The sequence below is a fragment of the Thalassophryne amazonica genome, chromosome 9 (assembly GCF_902500255.1).
Source record: "Thalassophryne amazonica chromosome 9, fThaAma1.1, whole genome shotgun sequence".
Classification (NCBI taxonomy): domain Eukaryota; kingdom Metazoa; phylum Chordata; class Actinopteri; order Batrachoidiformes; family Batrachoididae; genus Thalassophryne; species Thalassophryne amazonica.
The window spans coordinates 98,166,006-98,187,111 of NC_047111.1; the positions used below are offsets into that span (position 1 = coordinate 98,166,006).

Sequence of the window (21,106 nt, forward strand, 5' to 3'; positions counted from 1 at the left end):
TTGTCTGTGCTACAAACAAGGGAATGAAGTGTACATTCTGGGGATCTCAAGCTGCTGCAAATGTTTTTGAGAGTCTTTCCCATTTTGCCATTGTTATTCTTTCTCTTTTGGTGGGTCAGTGTCCCAATCACTGACATTGGATGAAATGTCTCTTAATGTTTGTAATGGTAAGGCTGTTAGATAAGATTTTGTGTAAACATATGTCAGACTGTGCCAGCATTTTCTACTGAGTTCTACTCGCTACATCGATGGCCTTGTCTGGGGATGAGAATGACTTCAGTTTGTCATCTACAACCCCTGGCAAAAATTATGGAATCACCGGCCTCGGAGGATGTTCATTCAGTTGTTTAATTTTGTAGAAAAAAAGCAGATCACAGACATGACACAAAACTAAAGTCATTTCAAATGGCAACTTTCTGGCTTTAAGAAACACTATAAGAAATCAAGAAAAAAAGATTGTGGCAGTCAGTAACGGTTACTTTTTTAGACCAAGCAGAGGAAAAAAATATGGAATCACTCAATTCTGAGGAAAAATTATGGAATCACCCTGTAATTTTCATCCCCAAAACTAACACCTGCATCATATCAGATCTGCTCGTTAGTCTGCATCTAAAAAGGAGTGAACACACCTTGGAGAGCTGTTGCACCAGTGGACTGACATGAATCATGGCTCCAACACGAGAGATGTCAATTGAAACAAAGGAGAGGATTATCAAACTCTTAAAAGAGGGTAAATCATCACGCAATGTTGCAAAAGATGTTGGTTGTTCACAGTCAGCTGTGTCTAAACTGATGACTAAATACAAACAACATGGGAAGGTTGTTAAAGGCAAACATACTGGTAGACCAAGGAAGACATCAAAGCGTCAAGACAGAAAACTTAAAGCAATATGTCTCAAAAATCGAAAAATGTACAACAAAACAAATGAGGAACGAATGGGAGGAAACGAGTCAACGTCTGTGACCGAACTGTAAGAAACCGCCTAAAGGAATGGGATTTACATACAGAAAAGCTAAACGAAAGGCATCATTACACCTAAACAGAAAAAAAACAAGGTTACAATGGGCTAAGGAAAAGCAGTTGTGGACTGTGGATGACTGGATGAAAGTCATATTCAGTGATGAATCTCAAATCTGCATTGGGCAAGGTGATGATGCTGGAACTTTTGTTTGGTGCCATTCCAATGAGATTTATAAGATGACTGCCTGAAGAGAACATGTAAATTTCCACAGTCATTGATGATAGGGGGCTGCATGTCAGGTAAAGGCACTGGGGAGATGGCTGTCATTACATCATCAATAAATGCACAAGTTTATGTTGATATTTTGGACAATGAAAGGATGTTTGGGGATGATGAAATCATTTTTCAAGATGATAATGCATCTTGCCATAGACCAAAAACTGCAAAAACATTCCTTGCAAAAAGACACATAGGGTCAATGTCAATGAGCAGATCTGATTTGATGCAGGTGTTAATTTGGGGGATGAAAATTTACAGGGTGATTCCATAATTTTTACCTCAGAATTGAGTGATTCCATATTTTTTCCTCTGCTTGGTCTAAAAAGTAACCGTTACTGACTGCCACAATCTTTTTTTCTTGATTTCTTATAGTGTTTCTTAAAGCCAGAAAGTTGCCATTTGAAATGACTTTAGTTTTGTGTCATGTCTGTGATCTGCTTTTTTTCTACAAAATTAAACAACTGAATGAACATCCTCTGAGGCCGGTGATTCCATAATTTTTGCCAGGGGTTGTACATAAAAGTAACGTTCAATGAATTGTCTCACATCACTGCCGTACTCACTTTCAACCTCTACAGCTGGACTCTTCAGCCCATGGATGGCAACGGATGGTGATGGGAAGTTACCGAATACGTGGACACGCATCCTGAATTCCTCCACTACTCCATTGAGATCATGGTTTTTGAACCAGAGAAGCGGAGTTAGTTGAGGTGATCTTCTCTGATCACAAAACTGTGAAACATTTGCTTCATGTCTGCCATGACTGCATAAGGGTCAGACCGGAAATACACAAGCACTCCCACAAGACTGCTTTTGAGATCTGGCCCTTTACATCATTGACAGAGATACTGTCACAATGAGCACTCGAGTCAAACACTTTTCTGATTTTCCCTGACTTTTGTGGGTGGTATATGCCAAAGCTAGGGAGATACCAGCATTCATGCTCTGGTGTGAGAGGAGGGGCAGGTTCTGCATGGCCCTTCCGAAATATTTTCTCCATGAACTCAGCGTAATGCTCTTTCATCTCAGTTTTCCTTTTTAGAATTTTTCAGACGACTGAGGGCTTTTTCCCTATTGTTGGGCAGACGCTGTCTTGGGGAACGAAATGGGAGTGGGGCCACCCAATTATTTGCCTCATCTTTTGTAAATGCGTCATGCATAATGTTATACAAATAATGAATGTTTATGAGTTCAATGGTACAAATATTTCATGAGGTGATAGCTGGGACACACCATTCAACAAGGTTATATAACGGCTAAAATAGATCCTTGTCATTTTATATGATATTAATTTACAAACAACAGAAAAGGGACTTACATTTTGGTGCGTCACTGCACTGACTTTGTGTACTTCCAAAAAAAAAAAAAAAAAGACTGTTCCTCACTCCAGCGAAAAATCATTTGTCCAGCTTTTGTGCATCATTGCTGCTTTGACATCGACAATCCAACACGTACTTTAAATAGGAGGTCAAAAATAATTCTGACGATGAAGTCCGCCATGCCGTGCACGGACTTTGTGTACTTCCAAAAGAAAAAAAAAACAAAACAAAAACCTGTACCTCCTCAGTGCAGCAATAAATAAATAAATAAAATCATGTCAGAAATTAGGCTAGCTTTTCACTCTAACTTCCTCCTAAACAGCTCTTCATACATCCAGAAGGCTTACAGCGCAGTGGATTTGTTTTGTGTGTGTGTGTGTGTGTGTGTGTGTGTGCAAATGCATGTGTGTTCAGAGAATTAGCACCGTCAGTTAGCTCCTTCAAATTGTCGTCTGTCAGCAAAACAAACTCCGCATATTTAGCTTAATGCTGCCCCCACTAGCGGGCAGGGTTCACAGCGTGCAATGGTACCAAACGTATGGAACCAAATTGCACTGTAAATGCAACACAATAACACAAGCACCAAATGACAAGGATCCACTCAGCTGTTACAGCTGAGTGGATCCTTGTCATTTGATTGGTGCTTTGTATGTCATGTGACATGGATTATTCATGTTGCATTGCATTTAGAGTGCAATTTGGTTCCATTGGGGTGCATCTGCTTCCATACATTTTGTGTACCATTGCACTCTGCACACACACACACACATGCACGTACACACAAAACAAATCCACTGAGCTGTAAGCCGTCTGGAGGCAGAGCTGTTAGGAGGAAGTTAGAATGAAAAGCTGGACTAATTTCTGACATGATTTATTTCGCTTTGCTGAGTAAGTACACAGTCCTTGTTTTTGGAAGTACACAATGTTGGTGCATGGCATCGCAGACGACATCGTCAGAATTATTTTTGGACTCGTATTTAAAGTTTGTATTGGATTGTTGATGTCATATGTGATTTTTTGCTGGAGTGACGATCGTACACAACCTCTTTTTCTTTGTTTTTCTGCAAGTACACAAAGTCAGTGCAATGACGCGCCAAAATATGTCCCTTTTCTGTTGTTTATAAATTAATATAATATCAAATGACAAAGATCTATTTTAGCCGTTATATAAAACAAATAATGAATGTTTTATATTCTTTCAATGGTAGGAATATTTAATTCGGTGAAAGCTGAAATGTACCATTCAGCAAGGCGAAGTTCAATGGTATGTTCCAGCTTTCACCGAATTAAATATTCCTACCATTGAACTCATAAACATTCATTATTTGTATAATGATGCACCCTCTACTGAAAGAGCTACTTTATCGTCATCTGTGGTTTGTTTGAAAAGGTGTTTACCTAGTTCATCATGCACACTTTCAAGAGAGATACATTTGTCAGCGTATTTCTCCTTGGTGCGGATTGTGCTCTTGCAAGGAGTAAAGAAGCTTTGCCGCCCATTGTCAAGAACATTTGTTTTAAAAGATTTCACTGTGGGTTTGTGGGCACCTGAAAGGCAAACATCTCCTACAATCATTCATCCTAAGTCAGGGCATTAAGCGTAAGGCGCATCATTTGGAACATTTACATGACTGCGAAACTTATGCGCTCTAATTATGTCCCTGCCCAAGAGAAGGAGGATATCCGCTGATGGGTCTAGGGGAGGTATGTGTGACGCTATTTTTCGTAGATGAAAATGACCAGCAGCCACCTCCAGAGTGGTATCTCACTCCTGTTGTCTGGGATCTAATCACATTCAGTTAATGTGGTTCAGTTAACATAGACACTTTCTCACTTATGTCCTCAATAACAAAGTCATTAGCTCTGCAGCCCCCTGTGTCTGATAACCCTGCACGTTTTAATGGTGTATGGGCGTATACTGCCTCATACCCCAAACATATTAAAAAAAAAGATTTAGCCAATGACAGATTGCTTTGATCATCTAACATGGCATAGATCTTTTGATTTCAGGGGATGCTTTTGCCACATATTTCTGTGCAGCTGGATGTGGTAATTGTAGGTGTTAGGGGCATCTGGCTCCCCGCCATCGCTCTGTGGGGGTGTGTCAGAGGCCTTAGGTGACCATGAGGTGGACCAGCATGCATGGCTCAAACGTGTGCATCACCAGTCTCTGGCCCTATGATCTGTAGATAAACAACATTTATAGCATATGGACTGCTCTTTAAGTAGACTCCTCCTCTCATCCAGTGTCTTCATTCTGAAGCCCCTGCATTTGGTGAGAGAATGCGGCTTATGGTGACTGGGACACTGCTGGTCTGGACTAGGACAGCTTATTTTGACATTGTTACTTGTTTTGCCAATCTCTGTTTAATTCACTGCAAACAGGACTCTGTACTTGGTTTGTTTTACTTGTGTCTTATCAAACTTGGGGGAAGGTGTGTTATCGCCCTGTAGTATGAAGCTAGGGTCTGTTTTCATTTCAGCATGGTTATTTACAAACTGCACAAAGTATGAGAAGGGTGGATAAACAACATCATGGTCTTTTTTGTGTTTTGATCTTTGTTTAACCCACGACTCTTGGAGTCTCTATGGCAGCTTCTCAACTATTGGGTTTATCCCCCTGGAGGTGTCAAGAAAAATAAGACCCGGGAAATAGCTTTGGTCTTTTGCGTATTGTAACTAAAGAAGATCGGCTAGCTCTTGTAATAGATTTCAGTCTTTGTGAGAGATCTTTGGGAACATTTCTAAGTGTTTAAAGAGGGATGCCTCAATTACCTCTGCCAAACTGTCATTTTTGTCTAAACATTGCTGTACGTGCTCAAAACCATCCTCTGGGTTGTTCACATGAACTGCTCTGATCCTTAGGATGTGCTGAAGTGACTCCCCGCTGAGCCACTTGGTGAGCAAGTCAAGCTCTTCACTGGCTTTCAGGCCGAGGCCCTCAGTAGTGTTGCACAACATGGATTTCCAGGATAGATAGGATTCTGGCGGTTGTCATAGACCTTAAAACCTGCTGTTAGCAGATCGTGGTGTGCCAGGAAGGCTGCTACATCTGACATTTCAGTTCATGGTGTTTGTGGTGATCTAAGCTGATGGTAGGGGCTGCTCGATTTTGCATAGTTAGAGGAGTGTTGATTTGGACGCTCTGGGTGTGGGCTCAGTACGATGCTCACATGGATGCACCTTGGGGAGTGATTCACTCAAATCCGTGTTGAGAGTTTTCAGATGGGGTCGGTTGGTGATGAGATGTTTCCTCGTCTCAACCTCTTCCTCTTCTTCACGCCCTTTTTAATATCCTGTTCTTTGTAGAACTGGGTGTCCACATATTCTTGCTCATGTATTCTTGCGCATGTCTGACAGAAGGAGGAGTTGTACCTGGGATGCCTGGGTTCATGAGCGTAGTGGGGTGAAGTGTCTCTGTAGGTGCAGCCTCCAAGACTTTGGCTGTGGCAAGCGCTGCTCCAGCCTCACCCTGCAGTCAAGTGGAGCTCTGACCTGGCTTTGAGCTGAGAACGTTGTGGCGTGGCCCCAGTGTATGACATCTTGCCAGATGTAGTTGGTCTCAGCATATCTTTTCACTCTTCTGCCCTCGGTTAGTGTGACTACATAACCTAGACAGTGAGCTAAACACCCGAATGGTTCCAGCAATAAAAGGACATGTTGTCTTCTTTACCTTTGCTGAAGACCATTTCGTACTTTATTTTGTTGAAAAGATTATGATTTGCCAAGGCTCCCAAATGAAAAATTGTGCGGAGAGAGGCGAATCGCCATACAATATAATACAACTATTACATACATACAAACATACAATTATTTATCAAAGTATACAAAAACTGTATTCCTTGAGTTGTCACAAGAAAATTTTCTGTAAAAGTAATGAATTGTAAAAAAAAAAAAATCTTATTTTTAGTTTGTGCAAGTTCTTATGGCCTCTGAAAATGAAGGAAACATGCATACAAATTATAACAATGCTAGATATGCCATGGTACTGATGTTCCCAAGCACCAGACATCTACTGTAGTTGCATCCATTCGAGCACAAACTGACAGTTTACATTATCAACCTGTATCTGATTGCAGAGTCCTTTCGAAGCTTTCATTACTTTACTTTTACTACTTACCCAACTGAGAGTTGTTGGTTGGCGTTTCATCTGTAAAACACAATAAAAAGAATTTAAGGCTGCAAGACACGATGCATTATTAAATTTATAAGCATTAAAAGTTTGTGTTGCTGCACTGCATGTTGGCATTAAATAAATGTAAGAATGCTGGTTGGTTGCTTGTTGGCAGTGGCGGGCACAGATAACCAAAAAATTAACTTTGATAACAGATAATCAGATAACTGAAAAGTTATCTTTAATAAAGATAAACCGATAAACCACCCAAAAATGTATCCGAAGTTACAGATAACCGATAACAGATAAATTCCAGTATTGTCTCTGGTACATTTGCAACTAGTAACAAGCTGAATTTGAGTTTTAGTTTGGTTAAAATTTGAACCATAAGTTAAAAATCGATGCCTCTGGATGACTTGGGTGATATTGCCAGTGTATCAGTATGGTGTTAAAGAAAATGATTTTTTTTGTGTGTGTATGTGTGACCAGTTCTCCTTTGCCTGCAGAGAATAGAGTGGTTTCTTCTGAAAGCAGCTCTCTTCTGTTAGCAGAGGGTAGAACTATACATCTCTTAGGAAATTTTTAACATGTAGGTCTCAACTGATTTTAAATTTTAAAAATGTTTGCTGCTGTTCAGCTTGGTTTACTACATTATTGGTCTAAAAGTTATCGGGCGACAATGTATCGGAAGATAATTAGTCCGATAATGGTTTTTAAAGTTATTTACAAAGATAATCCGATAATGAAAACATTATCTTCGATAATTATCTGTTACTGGATTATAGGAAGTGTGCCCACCACTGCTTCTTGGGAAATACAGTGCATCTGGAAGCACTTCAGTTTTTCTACATTTTGTAGCCTTATTCCAAAATAGAGACAGGTGCCTTTTGACAAACTCCAGGAGGGTTGCCATGTATGTATATTCCTTTTACTAAGTAGTGTCTTCTGTCTGGTCACTCTACCATACAGGCCTGATTGGTGGATTGCTGCAGAGATGGTTGGCATTCTGGAAGGTTCTCCTCTCTTCACAGAGGAATTCTGGAGCTCTGACAGAGTGACCATCGGGTTCTTGGTCACCTTCCTGACTCAGGACCTTCTCCCCTGATTGCTCAGTTTAGACAGGTGGCCAGCTCTAGGAAGAGTCCTGGTGGATCCAAATGTCTTCTATTTACGGATGATGGAGGCCACTGTGGTCATTGGGACCTTCAAAGCAGCAGAAATGTTTCTGTACCCTTCCCCAGATTTGTGCCTCGAGACAATTGTGTCTCGAGGTCTGCAGACAATTCCTTTGACTTCATGCTTGGTTTTTGCTCTGACATGCACTGTCAACTGTGGGACCTTATATGTAGACATGAGTGTGCCTTTCCAAATCATGTCCAATCATCTGAATTTTCCCCAGGTGGACTTCAATTAAGTTTATTTACACAGCTGAGTAAAATTTACTCTGCTGGGATAACATTTGATCCCAGTCTAAATAGAGCAAAAAACACTCTATTGTAGAGTGAAATCAGCGCTACTGGTGTCGCCGGCCGAATGGTCCCCCTGCCTGCCCTGCATGGACTGTGCACGCGTCATTCGGAGCACAGCCGCTCTGTGAACGGACTGTCTTCACCCAAAGCGATCAAATGGATTAATGTGATTATTAACCATCAGATGACAAGGTCAAACCTCTTAAATCATTATAAAGTCAGTTTTAAGCAGAAACTAGGCTGTTTTAAGCAGGCATTAATCCGTTACACTTTGAAATGAATGAATGAATGCAACAGCTAGCCACCAATGTAGCTGCAGCTATGTGGAAATGATTGTTGTACAAAAGCTTCAGATATCTGTCGCTGAGATAGATGATGACTGGAGTGCAGTTTTAAGCAGAAACGACATGATAGTCAGTGAACCACAGCGGATGACACATGTGCAGTGAAGGCAGGGCGGACCGAGTTTTAGGGCAGACCACTCGGTCGATGACACTGTCTAATCGATGCAAGTGGTTTTACTCCAATAAGAGTTGATGTTACACTATGTTGAGTTGATTTATCCCCATGGTAGAGTATATTTTACTCTATTTAGACTGGGACCAAATGTTATCCCAGCAGAGTAAATTTTACTCTGCAAAATTTCCTGTGTAGAAACATCTCAAGGATGATCCGTGGAAACAGGATGCACCTGAGCTCAATTTTGAGCTTCATGGCAAAGGCTGCGAATGCTTATGTACATGTGATTTCTTAGTTTTTGTTTTTTAAAATTTGCAAAAATCTCAAAAACACTTTTTTCACATTGTCATTATGGGGTATTGTGTGCAGAATTTTGAAGAAAAAAAATTAATTTCATCCATTTTTACATAAGGCTGTAACATTAAAATGTGGAGAAAGTGAAGTGCTGTGAATGCTTTCTGGACGCACTGTAGACTAATTGGTAGACTTTTATAAAATCGTACCACTCCGAGTGATAATAGGACCGGCAGTCAGAATGGCATTTCCAGATGCGGCGTTTGATTCCTTTCCATCTGAAACATCTCTCTTTTTTCTGCTGCCACAGATCTGTGAGAACACAACAGATATAGATATGGGAATAAAACCAAACAAACACCCCTGATGTCTTTCATGAGCCAACATGAAAATATTCAGCTGATGTAGGCTGTACAATGCTTGCTAATACTGTCATTTTCCATTTTGAAAGTGCTTTTTTTAAAACTGCATTCTGGGCTGTACTATCATCCAGAATGTGAGATATGAAGGCTGTTTTGATTACACACTGGACAATGCATTGTATGAAGAATATGAATGTGAGCTGTATTACAGATAAAACTAGATTGCCAGAAAATGGACATGAACAAGAAATAAAGTAATGAATGGAAGATGTGGAAAGAAATTAAAATGTAAAACAAATAAGGATATGGTCTGTCAGGCGTTGACCCAATTAAAATAAATGATTAACAACTCGCTCTGCACTCAATTGAGCAGTATGAACCAGCAGGGATAACTTAAAGGGGAGCTCCGACATGTTTCAACTTAAACTCTACTTTTAGATGTTTTCGGGTTCATCGTTTATACCAGGACAAAAAACTAATTTAATTGTGCAATACTACGTTAGAAAGCAAACAGTGTTGTGGGTTAGGCTGCTACAAAATGTTATGCAAGTAAAAAAACACACAGTAAATTGCTTCTTGACACCACTGAAGTCATTACATGTTGATTGCTGATGAGGGGTTCTATTTTACTGAATGGGCTCCTTGTCAGCAATTGATTTGTAATGCCTCAGTGGAGAGCATCACCACCGCATGGAATTGATGCTAAGGTAGGTGGCTAACTCTATAGTCGGTCATCTTAAAAAGTCCATTTATACAGAACCCGCGAGAGGTCACTTAAAAGTGATGTTTTTTCTGGCCGTGATAATTTGTGCACACATTTTCCTTTAACTGAGCCCACAAATTAATAAAATATGCACACGTTTTCCTTTATCTCTGGCAATGATAATTTGTGAGCATGTTTTCTTTTAATTTAGCCCTCAAATTAATAAAACATGAGCACATTATAGGCCTAATTGAGCTCTCAGAATATGTATTTCGTGCTCACATTAAGTCATTTTTGACATTTTCTCACCGTTCGCTGTCGGAAGCTATTGTATGGAGATTTGGGCTACTGGTAGTTAAGTAAAGCTGCAAAGATATTCAAAGATTCGATTCTCTGGAATCAATAACTCAAAAGCGAATCGCAGTTTTAAATCAAATTACACCTCTTTCCAAACATTGTAATACAGACAACAAACTACAACCAACCAACACCGTTTCTCAAAAATGAGACGTTCTCTGTTCTTTATGAATTACACTGAACTTGATGGACAACCGTCTGCGAGATCAGAGCTCAGGGACCATTGACAAATTACCACGGCGATAGGAAATGTTTTGATAAAAACTCAGTAATGTACATTTATGGTTTTTAGTGCCACCAAACTCACATCACACATCAATAAACTCCAGCTTGAAATAAAAAGATATTGAGATTTTATTCAAATTTATCACAATAAGAAAATCTTCACAATGATATAATCTTACATTTTTCTAATCTAAGTGCTGTAGTACAACCAGAGGGAGCTGATTGATGTGTGATGTGAGTTTGGTGGCTCTACAGAGCTTTCATCAAAGCATTTCCTTTCACCGTGGTAATTTATTGATGGTCCCTAAACTCCGGTCTCACAGCCGGCTACGCATCAAGTTCAATGTAATTCATAAAGAATGGAGGACATCTCATTTTGAGGGAGAAAACGGTGTTGATCGGTTGTAGTTTCTTGTATGTATTACAACGTTTACAAAGAGGTGTCATTTGATTTAAAACAGCGATTCACTTTGAAGTTATTAAGTCCCTTTGGCTGCTCCCGTTTGCACTCAGGTTCACCACAGCAAATCCTCGGTGCATGTTGATGTGCGCAGGTTTAATCAAATCTTTGAATGTCTTTCCAACTTAACTCTGTAAGTTTACAGTTGACATTAAGTGATGATAACCACAAGCAGCTGGTGGCAGCGGACTTCTACTCTTTGTAGCAGGGTCACATGCGGTGCTCATGTTTATGTGTCAAGACAATATATACTGAGTGCACATTTTACAAATTGTGGCCATGTTTAAGTAGATCATGCACCCATTGTTTTATAACGGTGTTCACTAAATTGTGCTATCATTATACTAAATCATTCCCTCGGTTTCATAAATCATGCCCTCGTTTTACTAAATTGTGCGCTCGTTTTAGAAATTGTGTGTTCTTTTTACAATGCTTAAAATGAGTGCACACTATAGTAAGAGTACAATTTAGTAAAACGACCATATGATATAGTAAAATGAACGCACAATTTAACAAAATGTGCGCACGTTGTAGTAAAACATGCACACATTGTAGTTTTACGTAATTATTGTATGGCCTTGCCTTACAATATAAAGCGCCTTGGGGTAACTGTTGTGATTTGGCGCTATATAAATAAAATTGATTGATTGATTGATAAAACGTGAGCATATTCTCTCCACATCCAAAACATTTTGCCATGACACTTCTAGGGCTCCATACATTTACATTTAGTGAGGAAAATATTCAGTTTTCCCTCCTTTGCGATCCTTTCCATGCTACCAGACACTTCTAATGACATTTTTGCATGTTCAGTTGTGACACGACTTGTAGTACAGTGTCATGTAAAACAGAAAGGACTAAACTAATCAAGGTTAACAGCCCTGACAGCATCTTAATTTCATAGGCTCCTAAAGTTAGCATTGCAATATTAACCTCAACACATAACCACGGCAAAACTATTGGTATTAAAAGACTTTGAGTTGACTCATTGAGGTATTTTATGTGCTATATAAATCTAACTGGCTTCTTATTGCAATTTTTTTGTTTTTGCCTCTTTCATCATGAGATTGAGTGGAACATCTCATCTGCCTGCTCGACTTCCATCATTACAATGATTCATTTAAGTTTAAAGTACGGTGTGAGGCACAAGCCAAAGGATACTACAGTAGGCTAATGTAAGCAGCTACATAATTTGTTTAATACACTTTACTTTCTTACCTTCAGAGGTTCTGAAATATTTTGTGTCAAGTACCCACAGATGAAGGCTAACATTAGCTAGTTGATAACGTTTGTCGTATGTTAGGGCCCCTTCACACATAGTACGAATTTAGTTGATTTGCACATAACGTGTCCATGAATCAGGAATCATGTGCAAAATATGTAAAATCGTAGCTGCTTCGTACACCTGTTGCTACATCTATTTGCTGTGTGAACCCATTGATCCCTCTTGCAGCAGGTGTCAGCCAAATTCCAGCTGACACATACGAACATCTAACACCGCTCGCATGGCACTTAGAAAACGTGTGGCCATTTGCACTATTAACATCAAATCAAAATCAAATCAATTTTATTTATATAGCGCCAAATCACAACAAACAGTTGCCCCAAGGCGCTTTATACTGTAAGGCAAAGCCATACAATAATTACGGAAAAACCCCAACAGTCAAAACGACCCCCTGTGAGCAAACACTTGGTGACAGTGGGAAGGAAAAACTCCCTTTTAACAGCAAGAAACCTCCAGCAGAACCAGGCTCAGGGAGGGGTAGTCTTCTGCTTGGACTGGTTGGGGCTGAGTGAGAGAAACAGGAAAAAGACATGGTGTGGAGGGGAGCAGAGATCAATCACTAATGATTAAATGCAGAGTGGTGCATACAGAGCAAAAAGAGAAAGAAACACTCAGTGCATCATGGGAACCCCCCAGCAGTCTTAGTCTATAGCAGCATAACTAAGGGATGGTTCAGGGTCACCTGATCCAGCCCTAACTATAAGCTTTAACAAAAAGGAAAGTTTTAAGCCTAATCTTAAAAGTAGAGAGGGTGTCTGTCTCCCTGATCTGAATTGGGAGCTGGTTCCACAGGAGAGGAGCCTGAATGCTGAAGGCTCTGCCTCCCATTCTACTCTTAAAAACCCTAGGAACTACAAGTAAGCCTGCGGTCTGAGAGCGAAGCGCTCTATTGGGGTGATATGGTACTATGAGGTCCCTAAGATAAGATGGGACCTGGTTATTCAAAACCTTATAAGTAAGAAGAATAATTTTAAATTCTATTCTAGAATTAACAGGAAGCCAATGAAGAGAGGCCAATATGGGTGAAATATGCTCTCTCCTTCTAGTCCCCGTCAGTACTCTAGCTGCAGCATTTTGAATTAACTGAAGGCTTTTCAGGGAACTTTTAGGGCAACCTGATAATAATGAATTACAATAGTCCAGCCTAGAGGAAATAAATGCATGAATTAGTTTTTCAGCACAGAGATGAGTCCACTGTCTGAGGCCAAAAGAAGATCATTTGTAACCTTCACTAATGCTGTTTCTGTACTATGATGAATTCTAAAACCTGACTGAAACTCTTCAAATAGACCATTCCTCTGCAGATGATCAGTTAGCTGTTTTACAACTACCCTTTCAAGAATTTTTGAGAGAAAAGGAAGGTTGGAGATTGGCCTATAATTAGCTAAGATAGCTTGGTCAAGTGATGGCTTTTTAAGTAATGGTTTAATTACTGCCACCTTAAAAGCCTGTGGTACATAGCCAACTAATAAAGATAGATTGATCATATTTAAGATCGAAGCATTAATTAATGGTAGGGCTTCCTTGAGCAGGTTGGTAGGAATGGGGTCTAATAGACATGTTGATGGTTTGGAGGAAGTAACTAATGAAAATAACTCAGACAGAACAATCGGAGAGAAAGAGTCTAACCAAAGACCGGCATCATTGAAAGCAGCCAATGATAATGATATGTCTTTGGGATGTTATGAGTAATTTTTTCTCTAATAGTTAAAATTGTATTAGCGAAGAAAGTCATGAAGTCATTACTAGTTAAAGTTAAAGGAATACTCGGCTCAATAGAGCTCTGACTCTTTGTCAGCCTGGCTACAGTGCTGAAAAGAAACCTGGGGTTGTTCTTATTTTCTTCAATAAGTGATGAGTAGTAAGATGTCCTAGCTTTACGGAGGGTTTTTTTTATAGAGCAACAGACTCTTTTTCCAGGCAAAGTGAAGATCTTCTAAATTAGTGAGACGCCATTTCCTCTCCAACTTACGGGTTATCTGCTTTAAGCTGCGAGTTTGTGAGTTATACCACGGAGTCAGGCACTTCTGATATAAGGCTCTCTTTTTCAGAGGAGCTACAGCATCCAAAGTTGTCCTCAATGAGGATGTAAAACTATTGAGGAGATAATCTATCTCACTCACAGAGTTTAGGTAGCTACTCTGCCCTGTGTTGGTATATGGCATTGGAGAACATAAAGAAGGAATCATATCCTTAAACCTAGTTACAGCGCTTTCTGAAAGACTTCTACTGTAATGAAACTTATTCCCCACTGCTGGGTAGTCCATCAGAGTAAATGTAAATGTTATTAAGAAATGATCAGACAGAAGGGGGTTTTCAGGGAATACTGTTAAGTCTTCAATTTCCATACCATAAGTCAGAACAAGATCTAAGGTATGATTAAAGTGGTGAGTGGACTCATTTACATTTTGAGCAAAGCCAATCGAGTCTAACAACAGATTAAATGCAGTGTTGAGACTGTCATTCTCAGCATCTGTGTGGATGTTTGGATGGCTTGCCTCTACTGGTGGTTGGCTCTCACTGCGGTATTGTATCACTTCCTGTTCCTGAGCACAGCGGTGTTTTGCTGTATCTGTTAGCTGTTTAATCTGCGCAGTTAGATTGATCTAGATAACTAGATAACGATTTGTTTCACAGTGTAATCTTCACGTGCCTTAACTAAAGCACTCCCTCTGCTGAATCACCTCTAAATTATTTACACATTATTCACTTTGTGTGTTTTTAGGAATCCGCTAGCATAGCGCAGCTACTAGCTCTTAGCTGATTTAGCATGGCGGCTTCTCCTGTCTCTCCCGCACTTTTCTGCTCTGGGTGTGAAATGTTTAGTTATTCCTCGGCCTCCTTTAGCAGTAATGGTACTTGTAATAAGTGTAGCTTATTCGTAGCTTTGGAGGCCAGGCTGGGCAAATTGGAGACTCGGCTCCGCACCTTGGAAAATTCTACAGCTAGCCAGGCCCCTGTAGTTGGTGCAGACCAAGGTAGCTTAGCCGCCGTTAGTTCCCTTCCAGCAGATCCCGAGCAGCCGGGAAAGCAGGCCAACTAGGTGACTGTGAGAAGGAAGCGTAGCCCTAAACAGAAGCCCCATGTACACCGCCAACCCGTTCACATTTCTAACCGTTTTTCCCCACTCGGCGACACACCCACCGAGGATCAAACTCTGGTTATTGGCGACTCTGTTTTGAGAAATGTGAAGTTAGCGACACCAGCAACCATAGTCAATTGTCTTCCGGGGGCCAGAGCAGGCGACATTGAAGGAAATGTGAAACTGCTGGCTAAGGCTAAGCGTAAATTTGGTAAGATTGTAATTCACGTCGGCAGTAATGACACCCGGTTACGCCAATCGGAGGTCACTAAAATTAACATTGAATCGGTGTGTAACTTTGCAAAAACAATGTCGGACTCTGTAGTTTTCTCTGGGCCCCTCCCCAGTCGGACCGGGAGTGACATGTTTAGCCGCATGTTCTCCTTGAATTGCTGGCTGTCTGAGTGGTGTCCAAAAAATGAGGTGGGCTTCATAGATAATTGGCAAAGCTTCTGGGGAAAACCTGGTCTTGTTAGGAGAGACAGCATCCATCCCACTTTGGATGGAGCAGCTCTCATTACTAGAAATCTGGCCAATTTTCTTAAATCCTCCAAACCGTGACTATCCAAGGTTGGGACCAGGAAGCAGAGTTGTAGTCTTACACACCTCTCTGCAGCTTCTCTCCCCCTGCCATCCCCTCATTACCCCATAAGCATAAAAATTTAAAAAGAAAAAATAATATAGCACCTTCAACTGCACCACAGACTAAAACAGTTAAATGTGGTCTATTAAACATTAGGTCTCTCTCTTCTAAGTCCCTGTTAGTAAATGATATAATAATTGATCAACATATTGATTTATTCTGCCTTACAGAAACCTGGTTACAGCAGGATGAATATGTTAGTTTAAATGAGTCAACACCCCCGAGTCACACTAACTGCAAGAACGCTCGTAGCACGGGCCGAGGCGGAGGATTAGCAGCAATCTTCCATTCCAGCTTATCAATTAATCCAAAACCCAGACAGAGCATTAATTCATTTGAAAGCTTGACTCTTAGTCAAGCTTTGCCCATCCAAATTGGAAGTCCCAAAAACCAGTTTTATTTGTTGTTATCTATCATCCACCTGGTCGTTACTGTGAGTTTCTCTGTGAATTTTCAGACCTTTTGTCTGACTTAGTGCTTAGCTCAGATAAGATAATTATAGTGGGTGATTTTAACATCCACACAGATGCTGAGAATGACAGCCTCAACACTGCATTTAATCTATTATTAGACTCAATTGGCTTTGCTCAAAATGTAAATGAGTCCACCCACCACTTTAATCATATCTTAGATCTTCTTCTGACTTATGGTATGGAAATTGAAGACTTAACAGTATTCCCTGAAAACTCCCTTCTGTCTGATCATTTCTTAATAACATTTACATTTACTCTGATGGACTACCCAGCAGTGGGGAATAAGTTTCATTACAGTAGAAGTCTTTCAGAAAGCGCTGTAACTAGGTTTAAGGATATGATTCCTTCTTTATTCCTTCACAAACTCGCAGCTTAAAGCAGATAACACGTAAGTTGGAGAGGAAATGGCGTCTCACTAATTTAGAAGATCTTCACTTAGCCTGGAAAAAGAGTCTGTTGCTCTATAAAAAAGCCCTCCGTAAAGCTAGGACATCTTACTACTCATCACTAATTGAAGAAAATAAGAACAACCCCAGGTTTCTTTTCAGCACTGTAGCCAGGCTGACAAAGAGTCAGAGCTCTATTGAGACGAGTATTCCTTTAACTTTAACTAGTAATGACTTCATGACTTTCTTTGCTAATAAAATTTTAACTATTAGAGAAAAAATTACTCATAACCATCCCAAAGACGTATTGTTATCTTTGACTGCTTTCAGTGATGCCGGTATTTGGTTAGACTCTTTCTCTCCGATTGTTATTTATTGTTATTTTCATGAGTTACTTCCTCCAAACCCTCAACATGTCTATTAGACCCCATTCCTACCAACCTGCTCAAGGAAGCCCTACCATTAATTACTGCTTCGATCTTAAATATGATCAATCTATCTTTATTAGTTGGCTATGTACCACAGGCTTTTAAGGTGGCAGTAATTAAACCATTACTTAAAAAGCCATCACTTGACCAAGCTATCTTAGCTAATTATAGGCCAATCTCCAACCTTCCTTTTCTCTCAAAAATTCTTGAAAGGGTAGTTGTAAAACAGCTAACTGATCATCTGCAGAGGAATGGTCTATTTGAAGAGTTTCAGTCAGGTTTTAGAATTCATCATAGTACAGAAACAGCATTAGTGAAGGTTACAAATGATCTTCTTTTGGCCTCAGACAGTGGACTCATCTCTGTGCTGAAAAACTAATTCATGCATTTATTTCCTCTAGGCTGGACTATTGTAATTCATTATTATCAGACAGTGGACTCATCTCTCTGCTTGTTCTGTTAGACCTCAGTGCTGCTTTTGATACTGTTGACCATAAAATTTTATTACAGAGATTAGAGCATGCCATAGGTATTAAAGGCACTGCGCTGTGGTGGTTTGAATCATATTTATCAAATAGATTACAATTTGTTCATGTAAATGGGGAATCTTCTTCACAGACTAAGGTTAATTATGGAGTTCCACAAGGTTCTGTGCTAGGACCAATTTTATTCACTTTTTACATGTTTCCCTTAGGCAGTATTATTAGACGGCATTGCTTAAATTTTCATTGTTACGCAGATGATACCCAGCTTTATCTATTCATGAAGCCAGAGGACACGCACCAATTAGCTAAACTGCAGGATTGTCTTACAGACATAAAGACATGAATGACCTCTAATTTCCTGCTTTTAAACTCAGATAAAACTGAAGGTATTGTACTTGGCCCCACAAATCTTAGAAACATGGTGTCTAACCAGATCCTTACTCTGGATGGCATTACCCTGACCTCTAGTAATACTGTGAGAAATCTTGGAGTCATTTTTGACCAGGATATGTCATTCAATGCGCATATTAAACAAATATGTAGGACTGCTTTTTTGCATTTGCGCAATATCTGTAAAATTAGAAAGGTCTTGTCTCAGAGTGATGCTGAAAAACTAATTCATGCATTTATTTCCTCTAGGCTGGACTATTGTAATTCATTATTATCAGGTTGTCCTAAAAGTTCCCTGAAAAGCTTTCAGTTAATTCAAAATGCTGCAGCTAGAGTACTGACAGGGACTAGAAGGAGAGAGCATATCTCACCCATATTGGCCTCTCTTCATTGGCTTCCTGTTAATTCTAGAATAGAATTTAAAATTCTTCTTCTTACTTATAAGGTTTTGAATAATCAGGTCCCATCTTATCTTAGGGACCTCATAGTACCATATCACCCCAATAGAGCGCTTCGCTCTCAGACTGCAGGCTTACTTGTAGTTCCTAGGGTTTGTAAGAGTAGAATGGGAGGCAGAGCCTTCAGCTTTCAGGCTCCTCTCCTCTGGAACCAGCTCCCAATTCAGATCAGGGAGACAGACACCCTCTCTACTTTTAAGATTAGGCTTAAAACTTTCCTTTTTGCTAAAGCTTATAGTTAGGGCTGGATCAGGTGACCCTGAACCATCCCTTAGTTATGCTGCTATAGACTTAGACTGCTGGGGTGTTTCTTTCTCTTTTTGCTCTGTATGCACCACTCTGCATTTAATCATTAGTGATTGATCTCTGCTGCCCTCCACAGCATGTCTTTTTCCTGGTTCTCTCACTCAGCCCCAACCAGTCCCAGCAGAAGACTGCCCCTCCCTGAGCCTGGTTCTGCTGGAGGTTTCTTCATGTTAAAAGGGAGTTTTTCCTTTCCACTGTTGCCAAGTGCTTGCTCACAGGGGGTCATTTTGACCGTTGGGGTTTTTCCGTAATTATTGTATGGCCTTGCCTTACAATATAAAGCGCCTTGGGGCAACTGTTTGTTGTGATTTGGCGCTATATAAATAAAATTGATTTGATTTGATTTGATTCGATGTTAAAATCGCCCACTATAATTATCTTATCTGAGCTAAGCACTAAGTCAGACAAAATGTCCGAAAATTCACAGAGAAACTCGCAGTAACGACCAGGTGGACGATAGATAACAACAAATAAAACTGTTTTTTGGGACTTCCAATTTGGATGGACAAGACTAAGAGTCAAGCTTTCAAATGAATTAAAGCTCTGTCTGGGTTTTTGATTAATTAATAAGCTGGAGTGGAAGATTGCTGCTAATCCTCCGCCTCGGCTGTGCTACGAGCATTCTTGCTGTTAGTGTGACTCGGGGGTGTTGACTCATTTAAACTAACATATTCATCCTGCTGTAACCAGGTTTCTGTAAGGCAGAATAAATCAATATGTTGATCAATTATTATATCATTTACTAACAGGGACTTAGAAGAGAGAGACCTAATGTTTAATAGACCACATTTAACTGTTTTAGTCTGTGGTACAGTTGAAGGTTCTATATTATTTTTTCTTTTTGAATTTTTATGCTTAAATAGATTTTTGCTGGTTATTGGTGGTCTGGGAGCAGCCACCGTCTCTACGGGGATGGGGTAATGGGGGGATGGCAGGGGGAGAGAAGCTGCAGAGAGGCGTGTAAGACTACAACTCTGCTTCCTGGTCCCAACCCTGGATAGTCACGGTTTGGAAGATTTAAAAAAATTGGCCAGATTTCTCGAAATGAGAGCTGCTCCATCCAAAGTGCGATGGATGCCGTCTCTCCTAACAAGACCATGTTTTCCCCAGAAGCTTTGCCAATTATCTATGAAGCCCACCTCATTTTTTGGACACCACTCAGACAGCCAGCAATTCAAGGAGAACATGCGGCTAAACATGTCACTCCCGGTCCGATTGGGGAGGGGCCCAGAGAAAACTACAGAGTCCGACATTGTTTTTGCAAAGTTACACACTGATTCAATATTAATTTTAGTGACCTCCGATTGGCATAACTGGGTGTCATTACTGCCGACGAGAATTACAATCTTACCAAATTTACACTTAGCCTTAGCCAGCAGTTTCAAATTTCCTTCAATGTTGCCTGCTCTGGCCCCCGGAAGACAATTGACTATGGTTGCTGGTGTCGCTAACTTCACATTTCTCAAAACAGAGTCGCCAATAACCAGAGTTTGATCCTTGGTGGGTGTGTCGCCGCGTGGGGAAAATGGTTAGAAATGTGAACGGGTTGGCGGTGTACAGGGGGCTTCTGTTTAGGACTACGCTTCCTCCTCACAGTCACCCAGTCGGCCTGCTTTCCCGGCTGCTCGGGATGTGCTGGAGGGGAGCTAACAGCGGCTAAGCTACCTTGGTCCGCACCGACTACAGGGGCCTGGCTAGCTGTAGGATTTTCCAAGGTGCGGAGCCGAGTCTCCAATTTGCCCAGCCTGGCCTCCAAAGCTACGAATAAGCTACACTTATTACAAGTACCGTTACTGCTAAAGGAGGCCGAGGAATAACTAAACATTTCACACCCAGAGCAGAAAAGTGCGGGAGAGACAGGAGAAGCCGCCATGCTAAACCGGCTAAGAACTAGTAGCTGCGCTAAGCTAGCGGATTCCTAAAAACACACAAAGTGAATAATGTGTAAATAATTTAGAGGTGATTCAGCAGAGGGAGTGCTTTAGTTAAGGCACGTGAAGATTACACTGTGAAACAAATCGTTATCTAGTTAACTAGATCAATCTAACTGCGCAGATTAAACAGCTAACAGATACAGCAAAACACTGCTGTGCTCCAGAACAGGAAGTGATACAATACCGCAGTGAGAACCACCAGTAGAGGTGACAGATAATCATTGTCGTGCTGG

At 40.5% G+C, this 21,106-nt stretch overlaps 1 protein-coding gene across 1 annotated transcript in view; it reads right to left on the minus strand.

Moving 5' to 3' along the window:
- Positions 1-21,106, minus strand: part of zpld1a (zona pellucida-like domain containing 1a) — a gene marked incomplete at its 5' end in the record, with an annotated part of 82,266 nt that overhangs the window by 22,691 nt on the left and 38,469 nt on the right. The window contains 2 exons of the mRNA XM_034177465.1: positions 6,681-6,710; positions 9,106-9,208. Coding sequence (XP_034033356.1) covers positions 6,681-6,710; positions 9,106-9,208 — 133 coding nt within the window. The remainder of the gene's footprint in view (positions 1-6,680; positions 6,711-9,105; positions 9,209-21,106) is intronic.